This window comes from Capricornis sumatraensis, chromosome 20, assembly GCF_032405125.1.
Source record: "Capricornis sumatraensis isolate serow.1 chromosome 20, serow.2, whole genome shotgun sequence".
Lineage (NCBI taxonomy): Eukaryota > Metazoa > Chordata > Mammalia > Artiodactyla > Bovidae > Capricornis > Capricornis sumatraensis.
The window spans coordinates 15,160,485-15,180,692 of record NC_091088.1 but is presented as its reverse complement, the minus strand read 5'-3'; the positions used below and the strand labels follow the sequence as shown (position 1 = coordinate 15,180,692).

Sequence of the window (20,208 nt, the reverse complement as noted above, 5' to 3'; positions counted from 1 at the left end):
CCTATGAGCTCAGCAGAATTAAAAAGAATAAAATAAGAATAAGGGAAAAAGAATAAAAAAGAAAATACTTTTCAAGAAGAAAGGCAAGGCTGCAGTTGCGCAGGCTCAGATCTTTCCAGCCCCCAGGTGAGATGGAAAGGTGGCTAACTTTTGCATGCTGAAGCTACTGCAAGTTTCTCAAAAGAGAAAAAAAAAAATGGAGGGGAGGTGGGTGAAACTCAACAGCTTAGGGAGGATAAGAGATACAGGAAGAGGTAAGGGATAAAGGAACTGCTTATTTCTCATTCTCAAAGTCAAGTAGAACTTCCGATCACATAGGTGCAGAACGGGTCCTCGAGGGTCAGAAAGGGACGGGGGACCACCAGGGCCTCCCTGGCGGCTCAGACAGTAAAGAATCTGCCTGCAGTGCAGGAGACCCAGGTTTGATTCCTGGGTTGGGAAGATCTCCTGGAGAAGGAAATGGCAACCCACTCCTGTATTCTTGCCTGGAGAATCCCATGGACAGAGGAACCTGGTAGGCTACAGTCCATGGACTCGCAAAGAGTCAGACATGAGTGAGCAACTAACTTTCACTCTCACCTTCATGACATCATAGTAGGTGACGTCAACCTACCCACAGGCCTTTTCACTAGAATCCATCTTGGCTCAGAGATGCACGTGCACACAGGGGAGGACTCTGAGTTAAACCCAATATGGACTCAAAGCTGGGCAAAAGCAAGATGACTGATCAGAAGCAGCCCAGTGGGAATCCCCCATATCAGTGATTCAGACTACACGAGGGCACGACTCCCTCTCTCTGAGCCCGCCCAAGTGAGTCTATGCACAGGTACTCTTTCCTTCTAATAAGCGCTTTACTTTTTTCACTACTTCCCATCCCTTTGTGGAAGTTCATTTCTACACAGCTAATAGGCCAGGACCTTGTCACAGGCCCTGGTGGCCCAGTGCTCCAGTGCTCTCATTACTGCAGCCTGCCTTCAACCTCTGGCTGGGGAACCAAAACCTTATTTCAAGCCACTGCAGGCCACCAGGGACCACTAGCCCATGCCCTCCCTCGACGCCTCTTCAGACCATGGGAATGACGCCTGGGCCACATCCCCGTGGGCATCTACCTGACAATCCTGGTTGCCCCCTAATTTCAGTTTCCTTCCTCAGTGCCTAGAATTTGATGCTGAATTCCCTTTCTAGCTTGATTTATCCCCACTCACCCTCTCTCTTTCTGTTTCTAATTCGACAAACTTCCTTCCACTGAAAAATGCAGTGCTAACCATATTCCTTGGAGGTTTTGAAGCATATTTCGAACTGTTTTTCAAGCACTAATTATTTCTTTCATGTTATTCAGAATCAGTGTTTCCTCATTTGGAATCCCCCCTGCCCCCATGGAATTTAATGTATACGTATGAAAATTAAGACCAGTTTTAGCTAAAAATCGATCCTCTGGGAGGTCTCTGCAATCAGCTGACTGGCGCAGTTAAGAGGAAGCTGGATGGCTGACAACTGTTGGGGCTTCAGATGGGGATGAAATAAGCTGGTGCAGCAGCTGGACACTTTTCAGGGGTGTCCTGCCAAGACGTCATTTACCAAGTTGCTCGCAAGGAGGAGCGGGGTTGTGTGGAGGTGGCTGGGATCTGGTGGCTGGTGGCCCAGCACACTCTGCTGCCCCAGAAGCAGCTGCGGTATGGAGGGCCAGCTGAATGTTTCAGTGGAACTGAGGTCTGCAAATTTTCAGGGGAATGTTCTCCTGAGGACGGCAGCCTAGAACTCAGAAATCCAAGATGCTCTGCATATGAAAAGTGTCCATTGTAACTCATTAGGTAGCAAAACCCAACCTGAACAGACATGGTGATATTTGCTGTCCTCAGTTAGCCTGCTTAGGGTAGATATCCATATGTGCTACTGCAGACGTATCTGACTTATTACAGGGGCTGCTCCAGAACCCCCTGGTGGAGTGGGTAATATACAGCATATACACGTTACTAGCTTTTTCTAAATTCCAAAACACATCTGGATCTAAGGTTTGGAAGAATCAGTTCTCAAATACTTTCATCCTCTTAATCTGTAACCCAAAGAGATTCACAAACGAGGAAGCAGAGTGTGTGTGCATTGGGAGGTGGTGGTGTGGAGACTTGGAGGAAGTAGCGAGAACACGTCCTATTTTGGAGGTGTTACGGTGAGGGTTGCAAGTCCCCTGTCCTGCCTTCAGTAAACGCTGGCACTGCCCATTCCAACAGCATCATTCTGCAGAATTCCCCTCCTTTGCCTGATTCTTTTAAATGATAAAATCAACCCAGATGGCTCAGCAGATAAAGAATCTGCCTGCAAGGCAGGAGACACAGGAGATGCAGGTTCCATCTCTGGGTCAGGAAGATCCTCTGGAGTAGGAAATGGCAACTCACTTCAGTATTCTTGCCTGAAAAATCCCATTGACAGAGTAGCTTGGTGGGCTATAGTCCATAGAGTTGCAAAGAGTCGGACACGACTAAGAGACTACATGCACCCACACACAAACACACACACACACACACACACACACACACACACACAAAACCTTTATGTAGAGTGCCCCAAGTGACAGGCACTCTTAGGATAACATTTTGCAAATGTTATCTTGAGTCATCAATCCTCGAAACAGTACTTCCATTCTACAGATGGGAAAACTGAGGAGCCGAGAGCTTGAGTGACTGGATACACCACCACGTGGCAAGTGATGGACACAAGTGAACCGACTCAGGAGCCCATCCCAAGAGCCCCACGAGGTTCACAGGTGCCCCAGTCTGTTCTTCACAGAAAGGACTGGAGCATTTCTGTGAGAGGAAAGTGGATACAGCTTTCCACGTGGAGAGAACAAGCAGGGTCAGAAAGTCAGAGCTCCTTTTCCACTGCTGACACTTCTTTTGAGATATTGGATCTTTAAATCAACCTTCATGCCTTCATTGCTAAAACGGGATTTAGAATCCTATCTTATAGAGTGGTTGATTTGATGAAATGGATAAAATGATAGCCCTTTTCAACCTAGGTCTCCTGCATTGCAGACGGATTCTTTACCAGCTGAGCCACAAGGGAAGCCCAAGAATACTGGAGTGGGTAGCCTATCCCTTCTCCAGCAGATTTTCCTGAATCAGGAAACTAACCAGGATCTCCTGTACTGCAGGCGGATTCTTTGCCAACTGAGCTATCAGGAAAGTCCTTTCCTAGATCAGAGTATCTCAAACTAAAAACCTGTTCTCATCTTAGGGCTTTCACATTACCTGATCCCTCTGCCTAAAGGTTTACGAATGCAGTCTCTACCTGATCGGTCCCTTCTCCTAGTTTAGGGCTGTTTCTCAGAGAGAATTTCTTTAGCCACCTATTTTATCACGTCCATCCAGAAATCTCTATCACACAACCTCCTCTTATTTCCTTCATGGTATTTATCGTCAGCATTTTACGTGTAATTTTTCTGTCTTCTTAGATGTTTATTTCTATCATGGCTGTCTCTCTCATTCCATAAAAATGAAAGCTCTAATATAAAAGGCATCTTTTCTAGAATTTTGGTTCAAAGTTTTACCCCTTGTACCTAGTATAGGGTCTGGCATAAGGGATGTGACCATACTACAATTCTTAAATAATTGGCTAAACAAATGGGACTCCATGTATGTCTTTTCCTATCCTATCCCCTATTTCTGCCTCCAAAAAGAGAATGCAAATTTGGTCAAATACAAAAAGTGCCTGGGGATATTCTAACTGGCACCTGTTTCCACCTCTTGCCCTTTTGCTTTCAAGGCAACAAAAATTTCCATGAAAATTAAGATAAAAAGGACAGACAGAAGGCATCATAATTTTTAGAATATGTGTGTATTTGACCTATTATAGAAAAATAAGATCTTCTGCCTTCTCATACTATTTAAAGACATGCTTAATCTTGTCCAATTTATGTTTTGATGTCACACTCATTAAGCAGCTCAATTCATGTGGTTCTAACACTTTAAATTAGGAGATGTTCCTGTAACACCTGTGTGTTCCTGAATTCTTAACCCCTTGAAGAAAAACAGAAATAAAAGAGATTTATATCAGCTCCAGAACCATGTGAATGAAGACACTCAACAGGTTGAAGAGTGAGGCCATATGGCAGTACTTAGAATTTGACAGTCTTAATTAAGCAATCTGCTCACCAGCATCACCAGTGAGAAACCTGGCATGATGGTTGTCCTCATCCCTGCCCCCTAAGAGACGTTTCCAATGTGCGCATGTGCTAGGTTCTAAAAATTCTCATGCATGAAGCCTAGCCTGCAGTCATAGAATGTCAGTCCTGAAAGGGACCTTAGCAATAGAGTAGAACACCCCGTCACTTCAGTCGTGTCCAGCTCTTTACTACCCTGTGGGCTGTAGCTCGCCAGGCTCCTCTGTCCGTGATATTCTCCAGGCAGGAATACTGGAGAGGGTTGCCGTGCGCTCCTCCAGGGGATCTTCCTGACCCAGGAATCAAACTGGTATCTCCTACATCTCCTGTATTGCAGGTGGATTTTTTTACCCAATCAGCCACCTGGGAAGCCCAGAGATGGAATGCAAATAGGCGGGAGAAACATCAACAACCTCAGAAATGCGGATGATAGCATTCTAATGGCAGAAAGTAAAGAGGAACTAAAGAACCTCTTGATGAGGGTGAAGGAGGAGAGTGAAAGAGCCGGCTTAAGATTAAATATTAAAAACACTAAGATCATGGCATCTGGTCCCTTTACTACACGGCAAATAGAAGCGGAAAATGTGGAAAGTAGTGACAGAGTTCCTCTTCTTGGGCACCAAAACCACTGCAGACGGCGACTACAGCCACGAAATCAGAAGACGACTGCGTCTTCACAGGAAAGCTATGACAAACCTAGACACTGGCGAAAAGCAGAGACAATACTCTGCTGAGAAAAGTCTGTATATTTAAGGCTACGGTCTTCCCAGTGGTCGCATACAGTTGTGAGAACTGGACCATAAAAAAGGCAGAAAGAATGCCAAAGAATTGATGCTTTTGAACTATGGTGCTGGAGAAGACTCCTGAAAATCTCTTGGACAGTAAGGAGGTCAAACCAGTCAATCTTAAGGGAGATTAACCCTGAATATTCACTGGAAGGAGTGATGCTAAAGCTGAAGCTCCATTATTTTGGTCATCTGATGTGAACAGATGACTCATTGGAAAAGTTCTGATGCTGGGAAAGACTGAGGGCAGAAAGAAAAGAGGGTGTCAGAGAATGAGATGGCTGGACAGTATCACCGATGAAATGAACATGAACTTGGGCAAACTCCAGGAGATGGTGAGGGACAGGGAGGCCTGGTGTGCTGCAGTCCATGGGGTCACAAAGAGTTGGGCACGGCTGGGTGAATGAACAGTGACAAAAAGAACACCCTCACAGTGAACTCTCCTACTTTTGCCAGCCCAAATCTTCCTGGATGCCTTGATTGGTTCAGGGATAGACACGTGACCCAAGCTGGACCCAGAGAGTTAGCCATGGAGTGTTTGCTGGGATACTTGAAAACAGAGATGCTCTGGGTTGTTAAGCTGGCAGAATGAACGGCTGGAACTTCTGGTGGCCATCCTGGAGGAGACCCCTCTGACACTGAGGGGCATCAACACTATATAAAGCAGGGCTGAAGAATGGTGATATTGATGATATCATTACAGCATCAGATCCAGGTGTTCCTGAAGCCAGATCAGACCTTGAGATGTTCAATTACATGAGCTGATTATTTGGCATTTTCCTAAAGCCAGTTGGAGTTGAATCCAATCAACTTTAGAATCCAATCAAAATAACCCTAATAGATCCTCATTATACAAATGGGGAAACAGGGGTCCAGAGAGGAAAAGGGTCATACAGGTTAGTGTTTGAGCTGGAACAGACTCAGGGATTCTGCACTCTTTTTAGAAAGCTTGTCTTCTAGACGTCTCCCCCAGTCTAGACCCTGGGAATTGCCTGGGGCTCTGCTCTCACCCTTGTTTCTTACTCTGCTACTTCTTAACCATCCTGCCTTCTCCACTGACCAGCTCTCCTTCCACATGCCTCCCATCCATCCCATCTCAGATCTTCTGAAATGGCTCCACGTAAGCCTGAGCCTCCCCAGCAGTTCTCTCTTATCCGTGTCCTATTCTGAACTTCCAGAAAGCCAGCCACGCTGATCACATGGCTCCCCTTTTCACCTAGTCCCTGTGTGGATGAGTCAAAACACTGAAGGTAGATTGCAAAGTCTCAGTCATTCCCTGCCCTTGCGTCTCTCAGTAGTGTCCTCCGCTTCCCTAACCACCAGTAAGAGCTACTGTCAATGACAGCAATGGTGTGATACAAACAACATGTGTGTTTGGTCTTTGGAGCGTATCATCTGACCTGCACACCTGTCTCAGGAGCAAGGGTGACTTCACGGAGGTAAATGTAGATACCTACAAGGGGCAGGTGGAATAAAGGAGGAAGCTGATTAGTTGACAGGAAGACAGTGGGGGCTGGAGAACCACCAGGAAGGCCTCAGCGACTGTTATTGCTATACTACTTCCCGCAGAGTTTTCAGAGCCCTGTACAGACCTGAGCATTTAATCCTCAGAACAGCCTATTGAGGCTGCTACCACTGTGATTCATTTTCCTCTGGGGTCTATATTCTGGAGGCCCAGTACTTCCCAGAAGTCATGAATTTTTAAAAATGAAATTCTCAATGTTGACAACAAATTCCTTTCATTAAACACGTCAGACTCCTACACTGAGCTGCCAAACAGGACAAGCAGGACATATCTGTGGGACAAATTTAGCCCATGAGCTGACAATGTGATTCCTCTGGTCTATTTATTCCTTTCATCCCACTGATAGGAAAATTTATGCCAAGAGCGCTCTACCCATATCCACATTCCTCTTCTCCTAAGGCCCTCTTAGCCTGTTACCTCATATGTTTCCCAATCTTCAAAGTGCAGCTTAGGACCCTGGTCTAATGGAGGATCTCTAAGCACTTTACCACACCCCTCTCTGGTGTGTATATGTGTTCCTTTCAGTCTGCAATCATTTTGTATCACTTTACATTTATGAAATGAGGCACTAATATAATGCATTTATGAGGATCATAATAAATATTCACTAACTGATTAGTCAGCTGTCACAGTTATGTTGGTGGTGGTGGGCGGGGAGCAAACCTGTAAAAATATTACCTTTCTATAGGATTCTGTTTACATATAGTAAAAAGTCATGAATGTAAACAGGAGTCCGCATTCAGACCCGAAGTATAACCACCTTCATGATGATGGAGTGAATTAAGTGACACCAGAATAATTTTCCTTGGTATATCATGACAGTTTAAAACAAATATACCACTTGTAACTCCAACCTATTCAGATCTATGTATACTGTAGTACAGGTCATGTTAAATAATTTCACTAATCAGTTAATCAGTCTCCCAACCTGAAAGAACATGAAAGTTAATAGTACAGAGGACAGTCAGAAAATGGAAAGGAAATTATCATTAGTTTCTTTTCCATTTTTTAAATCACTAAAACTGAAAACCAAAAGACCTTAGGACGTTCTCAAGGATAGAGGATATACATAGACAGAATCCCAAGTCAGCTTGAACTCAAGAAACAGGAATTCCTCCACCTGCCAGGTTGGAAAGTTCATCCATTTACTACCACTCAAATGAAACATTTTTAGCAGGGTCAAAAGGGCCTTTGTTTTGACATTTAATTCACTGGCGATGTATTTCCTGCGTTAGGATGCAAAACACCTCTCACATTGCTTTCTCATTAATTGCCTTCATTTTTCAAGTTCCCTGTGTGATTTATAGTCAATTAAAAACACCCTCAAAAGGCATGACTCATGTATGTTAAGTACAAATATGATTAATTGGACACCATGGATTCCATGGGTGACCTGGCTACCAACCAAGGTCAGTGTCAAGGTGGCATGACCAAGAAACATTTTGGTGAAAGAAACACAGGTGAAAGGCCAAAAGCCAGGAGTATAGGGTCATGGGCAATCTGGCACTGGGCCCATTCAAAATAAGCAAAATAGATACATTTTCCATGTTACAGAGGAAGAATGAACTTGTCTATGAACAGAAAAAACATAAATGCAGTAGAAATTTTCTATTTCATCCAGACTGACAAAAATAGATGGGAAAATTAAGCGGCAAATTTCCCTGATGGATCATCACCAACATCAACAAAAGCTACAAGGCCACAAAACCATGGGACTCTGGATAAGAGCCAGAACACAGGAACCCTGGATCCAAAATTTGATGCCACCAATTACAAGCAATACAACCATGGATAAATGGCCTCGCCTAGTCCAGCCTCAGCATCCTTACCTGTGAAATGGGCACATGAGTATATTTTTCCCTTAAGGTCTGTTATGAGGTTCAAGATGACACTCCACACTTAGAAAACATGCAGTAAATATCACCTATGAAAGCCACAGATGCTGCACGAGTCAACTCTAGGGGAGCCTTTTAAATTTCCCAACATCTGCCCCTAATGTGGGCACACTTGTTACATTTTCTGGAAGTTCTCTATACCTTAAATCAGCGGTTACCCACAAAATGAGGTAAACAAAAATATCTGGGGCATCTTTTACAATATAAATTTACTCAAAGACTGACTTCTCTTTTGTAATTGGTCCTAACTCCTATTTCGTTTGTTTTTTGATAACAATGACATTTTAAAAGTCTGGGCAAAGTAAACAGAGGTATTCTCACTTTATCTCACTCATAAGCCTGCTTTTTCTTCTTTTTTTCATATTCAGACTAAGAAAAATGTTGTAAAATACACTCCTATCAATTAGAGATTTTTAAAAAATTCTACTGGTCCATGAAATTCAAATCCTAGAATCATTGCTTTAGATTCTTCTTTAACCTCTTCAGATTTTAATGGCCATGATTTGTCTGCTAAATTCAGGTTTGCAGCTGCTAAGTTGCTTCAGTCGTGTCCAACCCTGTGTGACCCCATAGATGGCAGCCTACCAGGTTCCTCCGTCCCTGGGATTTTCCAGGCAAGAGTACTGGAGTGGGGCGCCATTGCCTTCTCCGAAATTCAGGTTTAGATGGCCATTATAAGGATACCAAACCTAAGATCTATGTATAATAATAATACTAACAGCAACAACAACAATAATAACAGCAATGGCAAGAATAATAGAAATACTACTACCAGCTTCCATTAACTCACAACTATGTTCTAAGCATTTTTCCATCAATCACTGCATTAACTCTAGAGTTAAAAACTGTGGTTATCCTTCTTAGAGAGATGCAATAATTCAGACTTGCAGGATTTGGATAACTCACTCATTGCCACGCAGCTAACATGGGAATATGTCATTTGTTTGAACTCTAGCCGACTCTAGTGAGTTTTAAACTGTATGACCTTAACCTCAATACGATAATCATCAGAAGAATGCAATCGGGGCCCATCCTTACTAGAACTATCCGAAGGTCCCTGCCTGGGTGTTTCTAAGAGGAGGCAGTGAAGAAGCTGTTCTGCTCAGTGGGAAGCAGACAAGAAAAGCAGGAGGTAGTCCCAGGGGCATGACCTCCTGTCCTGTTTGAATGACCGTCTTTGTCTCATCCCCGTGTTGACCAAAGCTAGTCAGAAACAGCGGCCTCTTTCGGGAGTCTCTTTTTGACTGGGGTCACTTGGCTGTGTTAGGATCTGTGCAGAGACGGTGAGCTCACGCCCGTACTTGAGTTCCTCCATGTCCAGCCTCTCTTGCAGTTAGCTTGGCTCTGTGATTAGGTCTGGCCAAGAATGTGAACAGAAACAATCCATGTCCCTTTTGAGCTCTAGTGGCTAAACACCCGTGGTGCCTTCTCCACCCTCTCTGCCAGCTTGATGACTTGGCCAAATATGCAGGACCAAGCAGGGAGCAACTTGCATCCTCAAGTTCCTGCATGGAAGCCAGCTCCATAAAGGAGAGTTACCCAGAGGGAGGCCAGCTATGGTTCCCTTAGCAAAGAGATCCCTCCCTGGTGCCAGGAAGGTCTGTCTGAGCTGATTAGAGCAGGGCAGAGTGTTCCATTCTGTAATTTTTCAGGACACAAGATAGTCAGGGCCTTATCACTTGGTCTTTGTCCACATCAGCTGGTTGGCTGGTCAGTTTTCCAGGCCAACTCTTCTTCTGGAGCCTGGGAGGCTGCAACCGGGGTCACTACCCAAATCTCGTGGTACCAAGATAGTGGCTACCAGAATCGCGTGATTTTCACACTGCAGGAGAAGCAACCTCATCAACCAGTTTAAGAGAATTCTGGGTCTTGGAGGCCTTGAAGGACAGCCTGCAATCTGCAAACCTCTGACAGAGCCCTCCCTGAGTCCAAAGATCATGAGCAGATGTTTCCTTTCTGAGTTTCTGTCTTTTAAACTGTCTTCCCCTTTCTTCTTGTACTTCCTACAGAAAATGAGAATAACCACATCTTCCCAGCTCACCTTTCAAGACTAGATGAAGCCAAGTGCTCCTGAGCTGGGGCCTTTGCATCACACTGTGAAAGATACAGTGATAAAGCTCCCTTGGTTACTTCAGAAGAAATAGTGGGATGCTATGTTTTGATCCTAGAATCTTGTTGAAAAATGGCCCTTTAAAGACGAAAGCAAGTCTAGTTACTGGAAAGGAGAGCAGAATAAAGAGTTATTTGGATGTGAGGAAAATAAAAGGCTTTAGAACAACTGAAGGAAAGATGTATCGGAGTGAGCAGTGAATAAAATATTATGGAAATAAAAGGAGCGGAGGTGACCATTAGTAACAGTTAAAACAGAAAAAGATAAGTCACTGAGAATTAAGGAGAAAGATGAAAAAAGATAAAAGGAAATATTACTGTCTGAACAAAGACAGAAGGAAGTCGTGGACAGAATAAACATTTACTGGAAGGTGCTGAACACTGAACACAGAATTGGTTGAATATAAGTCTGGCGTGTGAGCAGATATACTATGTCTGCCAGGCAAAGAGATAACACTTTCAGACAAGTTTATAGAATGGTGAAACGTGTGGACATCAATTGATTGATTATGCTGTATTTTATACTTTCTGCAAGACAAAAATTCACGATGACTGGAAGCCAAAGCTCTTGTAAAATATTACAAAGACAAAGAGAAAAACTGGAGTGTCATAGGAGGAGTTCAAGGTACTGTTACTAACCTGGTTTCTTTTAACCTCTGTTTTTACCTAGATCATCAGCTTATATTTACACGTTACTGAATGATCCCTAATCATTTCCAGGATCTTGGCAGTGACCTCACATATCTAAGTATGCTTAAATCACTGATTCTGTTTGATTCTTCCCACTTTTCCTCCAGATGTTACCCTTGTGACAATATGGTCTTCATTCTGAGAGAATGCATCACTTACTGGCTCTTTGGCTAATCACATTTTTCAGAAATAGAAAAGGTCTTGTGTCAGACCACAGAGAAATGCATGAAAGAAACTAAGAATGAGAAGGGAAGGAGGGGGATGTAAGATGTTGGTTGCTTGGGGAAAAAGTCTGTTCAAAGTTTTGGACTCTTTATTTCCTCCTGCATGTTGAATAGAGCAAAACACATTGTTGTTACTTCTGGAAATCCAGCTTTTCCCAACCAGTAGCCAGTAGGCATTCTCAGCTCCGTGAAAACTTTATTCTTCATTTAGGCATAATTAACCTTATTCACACTATGGGGTCGCACAGAGTCGGACACGACTGAAGCGACTTAGCAGCAGCAGCAGCAACATGACAACCTGTGCTCACTGTTTTGAGATAAACTGAAAAATAGCAGCCCACATCTGTTCTTTGTCCATTTTCTCCCCTAGTAATACATATAGGCCCACAGTTTCATTGACAGGGGAGGAGGCTGGCCAGATTTTGCTGATCCAACAATTCACTTACAAAATCACATATAAATTTTTAAATATCCTCAAATCACCAACTTTTACTGAATGTGCTATCATTGATAATCAACCCAGTTCCATTTCACTTTTACTAGCTTACACAGAATCAACAACCATAACCCACTAAATTACCTAGAGGATTAAAACAAATAAAAAACCTACACAGACACACACAAAACTGTAATACTGGAATGTACAGGATGGTCTAGTTTAAATTAAAAAGATCCCCCAAAGTATGATTGTTTCCAGCTTCTCAGAGGTAAATTAAAAGCTGTTTGGTGTCGTGAAGATTACAGAAGCAATCACATTTATGGGCCTGCTTTGCATACCAACTCTATTAATTTCCATACTCAGGGTGGCTTCACATTTCCACACATGTTAATATAGATGCCATTTGGGATAATCACTTGGAAAAAAAAGAGAAAGGAGAGAGAGAGAGAGAGAAGAGAGGGAGATGAAGCAGACGAGAGGAGAGGAGAGCCAGAAAAAATGGTTCTCTGAAGCCAAGTTCCATTTAAAATATATTGATTCTGATAAATAGAAGAATCAAAAGACGAATGAGAGTTCCTGAGGGCCTGACCCAGGAGTCACATCAGGGATCAGATTAACAATGAAACCACATGTTGGGTTTCACTCCTTGTGCCAGCCCTGCACCTTGTCATTATAGACCCTAATCACTAAAATGATTTCATTGCCATAACTGCCTCAAGACATGCATGGGCTTCCCCTTGCTGGGCTCCCTCGATCCTCAACACTGCATCTTCATTACTGTGCCCCTTTCAACCCTTCAAATGCATTCCAGCCTCACAGAACAGTCCAGGTGAGCCGGCTGAACATTCTTCCCCTTCCGTTTAAACATGCTCGCCACGTAGCACAGGAGGGAAGGAATACAGTCAGCCCGGAAGGCAAACCTGGGACCGTAGGGCAAGTGTACAGTTATCTTCCCTAAAGGGAGCACAGAGCATCGGACCAAACTAAACCACCGCTTTTATATGCTTCACTCCCAAATGTTAAAGAATGATGCTCAAGACCCTGCAATTAAATGGTTATTTGTCTACCATCAATTTTAAATTTGCTGTGCTAAAACAAAACCATGCTTGTTTTGCATCTAGCAATGCACTCCATGCCCTCGGAAAGATAAACAATATAATATTGGCATTAAAAAGAGGAAGATATTATAACCACAGATCTGAGGGTGGCATATTTTAAGGAAATCAATTGGAATTTGGGGGGATTTGAGCTCAATCCACAAAATAGCCAGTAGAGCTTTTGAATCTTTCAGAAAACCATCTTCTTAGTCTTAAGAGTTTAAATTCCTATGCCTAAAAATTCCTAGAAGCTAACCTTTTGCTCTGGATGTTATTCTTATCCAGTGCTATGTATGAGAAATCCAGGTAGAACAGCAATCCAATGGTCTGTTCTCAGGATCTGCCCAAAGAAAATGGGGCATTCCATTTCCTTTGCATAGGTCAGTACTCATGGTGGGAGCTGATGGTCCCCTTTCCTGGGAGCAATCAGGAAATGCTCTCTGGTGATCAAATGTGACAAAGAGATACACACCACTCGATTTACCTCTAAGCTGACAAAGCCCTAATTCAAGACTTTCCACCCTGGGGCAAACAGTGACATTAGAAAAATGATCAGAAAACTCTTAGCTTAGGGAATACTGTATACTGAGGGACATTCTTAAACATCAGTGAATAGGCCAAAAGCACCATCGAGTGACGTTGCTTACAGTTTAAAATCGCCTGGTCCTCAATGAATTCAGCTGGCTGATCGATACGGAACACTTTCTGCTGAAATCCAGGAGTGCAGTCCAAATCTTCTGCAGATGTTAGCAGCAGCACCTGAGAAAACCAAAGCCATCAATATTTTAACGCAGCTTATATGTTTGCCCTGCTAACTTTTTACCAAATCTGTGACTCTTAGAAATGAGCTGAGGTTTTAATTTCATTTCTCAAATGAAGAGGTAAGTTGATACTTCTCCTGTGGCTGCCAACCATTCATTTTGGCAATGAGACTTGGAAAATACGCAAATGGGAACAGCTGTTGCAGTTTCTATTAAGTTGCAGTTAAAGAAATAACTTCGTCAGATTTTTACACCTGCTTAGAATCTCACTATGGTTTTCCATGTGTGAAATTTCATTACAGAAACTGTCAATTTCATATGATGCCTGAGCGAAAACCAACTTCACTTTCATAGATGCAAAGGATCATTGTCCCCGTGAAGAGGAGGAAAGCAGAGATATTTCACCGGAAGTTACTTCTAACAAGAATTCAAGGCCCGAGACCTTCACAGTGCAACGTGGTGGCCATGAGCCACCCATGGATTCTGAGTACCTGGAATGTAGCCGTGCTGAAAGTGTCAGCAGAAAGTACATGTGGAATTTTGAAGACTAAATACCGAAAACAAAAATAAAGTAAAATGTATAATTAATGATTTGTATATAGATTACATGAGAATATGCTATTTTACAGATTAGACTAAATTAAGTCACTATTAAAATTAATATTACCCCTTTTTTTTACTTTAGTTAGTTTTGCTATTAGGCAATTAAAATTTTATAATTGCTTCTGAAGTCTCAGCTTTCTCTTTGCAAATTCTTAGAGCATTTCACTCAGAAGTCAAAAATTCAGGTTATATGATTTGGAACATAAAAGTTAAGTGACAACTCGTCTCCACAGCAGCACTATGACGTACTCAGCATGTTATAAAACACATTTAACCAACAAGGGGCCCAACATTCTGTGTGCGTTCATCACTCAGTCATGTCCGACTCTTGCAACCCATGGACTATAGCACACCAGGCTCCTCTGTCCACGGAATTGTCCAGGCAAGAATACAAGTGGGTAGCCATTTTCCTCTCCAGAGGATCCACCCAATCCAGGGATTGAACCCGGGTCTCCTGCTCTGCAGGCGGGTTCTTTACCATCTGAGCCACCAGGGAAGCCCCCCAACATTCTAGAGGTTAACGGTTGCTTCAGATCTCACAGCTAGGATGGGTGGAGCCAGGATCTGAATCCAGGTTTAAGTGTCCTCCGATTTTGACAGAGCTCTGCTCCCACCCTTCAGGTAAGCCTTTGTCTGGGATATTTCTCTGAAACCCATGGGATGCTGCTTTAACTGAGTCTGGTGCCAGCAGGCAGTATTTAGAAATCCACATCCCCAAACTATCACTGCAACCAGGAGAACTGCTCTGTGCTCACCCGCAGGTGAGAGAGTCGAGAGGCAACTGTTCTCTCTCCCACTTGGACCTGAGCACCAACTGTCCATGGTGGTATCTAGCTTGATATCTCATCGCGCATCAGATGTCGTCTCCTTGGCTCATTTTCTCATCCCTTGTTGCTATTTTTCTGACATCACCCTCAAAATAAGACTGCTTGCATTCAAGTCTTTGACTCAGTGTCTGCTTCTTGGGAAACTAAACTTTGATACCACAATGGAAACTCTTAACCACTGTACACAGGCTGTTGAAAACTCATTATTGTCCCCACCAGCGAACTCAAAGGAGTGTGCGAAAGGTTGGAAGCTGTGGAACCAGGGCCTCTCTCTAAATATCAGCTCTCTGAAATGCACTGAACCCAACGAACGAGAGCAAGAATCAATCTCCCAGGGTTCACAGTGTGGCTGGCCTGAGAAACATCAGAGGAATTGAGATGGGAGAGTCCCCACCCTGACCGACATCACCCTTCTAAAAATCAAAGGGGGAAGGATGCTGTAGTCCCGTATCTGAGCACTTCTGCGTGTAAATCTCTCCATTGCCTTGAGAGCAGGGTCTGGGTAGGTCGCTTCTGAGACAATTGTTAACACTGACATCCCAAGTGGTACACACAGAAAATGCAGATTCAGGACTCAGAATCATTTGCTGGCAATTTTACAAGCAGAAAATCTATAACTGGCGAACGTTAATTCAGTTAAACATCAAATGGTCGAGGGTCTTCCCCAGGCACTGTGTGCCTACAATTATATATTAACCTTTTAATCAGCTAATTCTTCCCTCAAATCTCAGACCAGGAAACCAGTCATCCCAGAGAAGCTAAGGTAGATGACATCTCTCCAGAGATGCTGAGCTAAGCATCCAGGACCGACTGAAAGTACAGGTGAGTGGCGTTCCTGCTGTTTATCTGTCTGTGGCTCAGTCTCTGTCCTGGCTTCTTGGCGGGATCTATTCAGGATTCCTCTGGAAGCACAAAGGGAAAATAAGCCATTCCCAACTGCAGGCCCTCAGGGAGAGTGGGAGTGGTGCGAGAACTCTCAGAGGCTCAGTTTTGTTTTTGCAAATTCTTGGATCACTCCATCCACCAGTCAAGATTCAGGTTAAGTGCTTGGCAATATGAACACACAGCACTTTCCTGGGCAAGAGTGACTTAGCAGGGTTAGAATCAGTCAAGTAATTCACTCACGTCCTCCTCCTTGTGTCCATCCATTCACTTGCTCCCAAACAATTGTTAAACTCCTGGTGATTCAGTGAGCACTTGGCTAGGTGTTGTCCTGTTACAGAGAAGCCCTGTCACACAGTTGTTAAAAGCATGAACTCCAGAGTCATTTGACTTGGTTCATTCTTGGCTTTGCCCTTTACCGACTGTGCGATTTTGCATTTTTTCCCATCACTCTGGCCTCAGTTTTCTCAGGTAGGTAAAAGTGAAAAATAAGATGTGCAATGACAATGGCCTTGTGGGTCCAATGGAATGAATGATGCATATAAAGCAGTTAGAACAGTGCTGCACAGGATAAGCAGTCAAGAGTACTGTTATCATAGACTAGAAAAGGTGAGAGGCATTAACAAACCATTAATTAGTTGATTAACTAAAATTAAAATCTAATGTGAAAGGAAATCACGGGTCTTTTCAGGAGCATGGACAAGCTGGGAGCCAGGGAGTCTAACATCATTTAGAGGAATCAAAGAAAGCAAACCCACAGAAGGAACATTTTTGCTTTGATCTCAAAGATGGGTCTGAATTAGCTGGGTAAATATAGAGGAGCCAGAGGAATCTTTTTAACTGACACATACTTTGCTTTCACGTGAATTCCTTTATGCCTCTCTGGGTTTCATGTAATGGATCTCTGAAATGACAAGACCACATTTTCAAAAGAATCCAGACTAATTTAATGCTCCGCATAAGTTGAACATCTGACTGGGCAGTAGTGTTAGAATGTTGTAGCTACTGCTATTGCCCCTTGAGGGAAAGGCTACCCACTCCAGTGTTCTGGCCTGGAGAATTCCATGGATTGTATAGTCCATGAGATCACAAAGAGTTGGACACGACTGAGCGACTTTCACTTCACTTCACTTGAATTTTTAGCAGATTTGGCTGTAAATAGTATTTGGCTGTGAATTTACATGTCTTCAATTTCAATAGCATTGAGTTTGGTTGTGGAATATCCCTCAGTGGTTTAAGATGAGTACTCAGACATTAAAAAGCAGAGACATTACTTTGCCAACAAAGATCCGTATAGTCAATAGTTTTTCCAACAGTCATGCATAGCTGTGAGAGTTGGACCATAAAGAAGGCTGACTGCTCAAGAATTAATGCTTTTGAACTATGGTACTGGAGAAGACTCTAGAGAATCCCTTGGACTACAAGGAGTTCAAACCAGTCAATACTAAAGGGAATCAATCCTAAATATTCATTGGAAGAACTGATGCTGAAGCTCCAATACTTTGGCCACCTGATGTGAAGATCTGACTTGTTAGAAAAGACCCTGATGCTGGGAAAGATTGAGGCATGAGGAGAAGGGGATGGCAGAGGATGAGATGGTTGGATGGCATCACTGACTCAAGGGACATAGCTTGAGCAAGCTCTGTGAGATGGTGATGGACAGGGAGGCCTGGCGTGCTGTAGTCCATAGGGTCACAAAGAGTCAGACACAGAGAGACTGAACAACAACAACTTGGACAGTACTCCATAAGTAGGCAGCCCCTTCTCCAGGATCGTCAGGTGTCACTGTTTTAAGGAGGCTCTCTGGACATGTTTTTCCCCATATACACTTTAACACTTCCCGAATACACGCTATGAGCAACACTGCAAATGTGCTTGCAAAGTCCGGGCAGTAACAGTCTCCCTATATGGCTCCTCTGTTAGTTTATGCCTTAGTCGGCACCTCAAAAACAACAGGCAACCGATACACCTTTGAAAGCTCAGCAATGATCAAATTTTATGATACCAAAGCATTTCTATTATGTGAAAATTACTATTAGCCTGCTTATGAAAGCAGATTTATGCTCAGACAGACTACAAACACAGGGCAGAACCACACTGGTTCTGTACAGTTCCAGTTTACCAGCAGCCAGTTACCAGTTGTAACTGGTAACTGTCTCAGTTTCCTCAGCAGAAAATGAGGACAGTATCTTACAGGCTATTATGAAGATTAAGTGAGTTAATTATTATAAAGAGCCCTCCATGGTACTGGACATATAGTAACTGCTCAATAAATGTTTTATATCATCACTATTATTATCATTTCTCTACATCACATTTAGACCGATACATATGATTCACCGATATTCCCCAGGATGAGACACTGACAAATATCATCAAAATGCTACTTCACTGCTGCTGTAAAATTGTTCAGTGGATAGACTGTGCTCGGAAATATCAGTGGGAAACAGCAGGGACCTGACTCAGGTAGACGAGCAGGAGGGGATGTGCACTTGGGGTCCGCTGCCCAGCGAGAGCACAGGGCCTATTGTGGGCTGAGCTGTGCTGCTTTTGCAGGACACCAAGCATCCTTGACTCATTTGAAAAGACCCTGATGCTGGGAAAGATTGAGGCAGGAGGAGAAGGGGATGACAGAGGAAGAGATGGCTGGATGGCATCACTGACTCAAAAGACATGGGTTTGGGTAGACTCTGGGAGTTGGTGATGGACGGGGAGGCCTGGCGTGCTGCGGTTCATGGGGTCGCAAAGAGTCGGACACAACTGAGTGACTGAACTGAACTGAACTGACCGTCCTTGAGAATAACAGCTCAGGGCCCTGTCCACTATGGCAAGAGCCACTGCCCTAAGCTTACGCGTGGATAGCGACTTCTGGCAACATACTCTCGATGCCCGCTTCTCTTTTTAGCTTCCATTTCTGTGTTGCTGTTCAGAGCCTTCTCTTTCAAAAAGAAAGAGTTTATGTTTGTCCTGACAGGTGCTGATTCAAGAATATAGCCAACTTTAGACTTTGCTTCCAGAAAAGTGATTTTTTTTTTTTTTTCTGCCCTAGACTGCAGGTTGCCAACTGGCAGCAGATGGGATGGATCGGGCCAGCAGATGTGGTTAGTTCAGCCAGAGCGGTCTGTCATGGAAGCTAAATTATCATGTTATATCGAGCGCTTCTCTCTGAGCGGCCTTTGCCTACAGCACTCCCTCTGCCTCTGCTCCGAACTCACACCCTTGTCTGGCCCTCTAGGCATCGGAGTTTGCAGCCCCCACTGTAGACTCAGGCAATATGCTTTCCAAGCAAAGAACTCTCCTTGTCACGACTCTCTAGTTATTTTTCATCAGGGTACCCACAGCTATGTGCTCCTGGCAATACTACAGCGGTTCTGGTCACATGATAAAGCACTGCCAACCAAAGGAGGGTGGAAGGGTTTTCACCACTAGTCCTGGCCCCTGAGATGCCCTCTCTTACCCACCTGGGACAACAGGAAGGAAGGACTCCCAGGGTGGTGGAGTCATCCAGCAGGAAGGACCCGGGAATTGGTCACTGTGTAGATGAGCACCTGGGAGAGCTGCCCAGCAAGGAAACTCCACATGCAAGTGTGGTCTCCAAGATTCTGGGCTGTTCATTACAGCAACACTTGGCTGATGACACACTAGACTTGGGAGCGCAGGGCAGAGGGTTTTCTCTGCCACAGCATCATAGACTGTCCCAGAGGCCAGGGAGAAATAGCAGAACTGAAGAAAAGCTGAACACAGCTGTATTCAAAAGTGGCCATAAATAAAAGGAGAGAAACTTACTGCCACAAATAATTATCTCAGCAGGCTGTGAACAACCTCAGATCTCATCCTCTCTTAAGTCAGCTTCTAAATGGCATTTTCCAAGTGGACCTGCTAGTGTCTCCTGGCCCCTTGTTGTCTTCCTTTCACTGATGTGCTCACTTTTTGCTGTTAGGGTAGATGGACAGTTACTTTATCCTCGCCACAAAACACCTCTGGTTTACTCTTGTCAAAGTCGCTCTACTGGAATCAGTTTGGAGGGGCTTAGATTGGCGGGGAAGAAAGGCTACTATCTCTGACTTGCAGGGTATAAAAATGTTACAGCAATGTATTTGACTGATTCTTTATCCTGCCAGGGACCAAAAACCCTGAGTCCTGGAAAGGTGTATAAAGGCACACTGCCCATAGGAATAGCACAGAGAAAAGAAGTGCTTCAAGGACACACACACA

General features: G+C 43.8%; 1 protein-coding gene across 1 annotated transcript in view; it reads right to left on the bottom strand.

Moving 5' to 3' along the window:
* Positions 1-20,208, bottom strand: part of CDH13 (cadherin 13) — a 1,023,138-nt gene that overhangs the window by 791,473 nt on the left and 211,457 nt on the right. Inside the window, exon 2 of the mRNA XM_068992038.1 lies at positions 13,568-13,679. Coding sequence (XP_068848139.1) covers positions 13,568-13,679 — 112 coding nt within the window. The remainder of the gene's footprint in view (positions 1-13,567; positions 13,680-20,208) is intronic.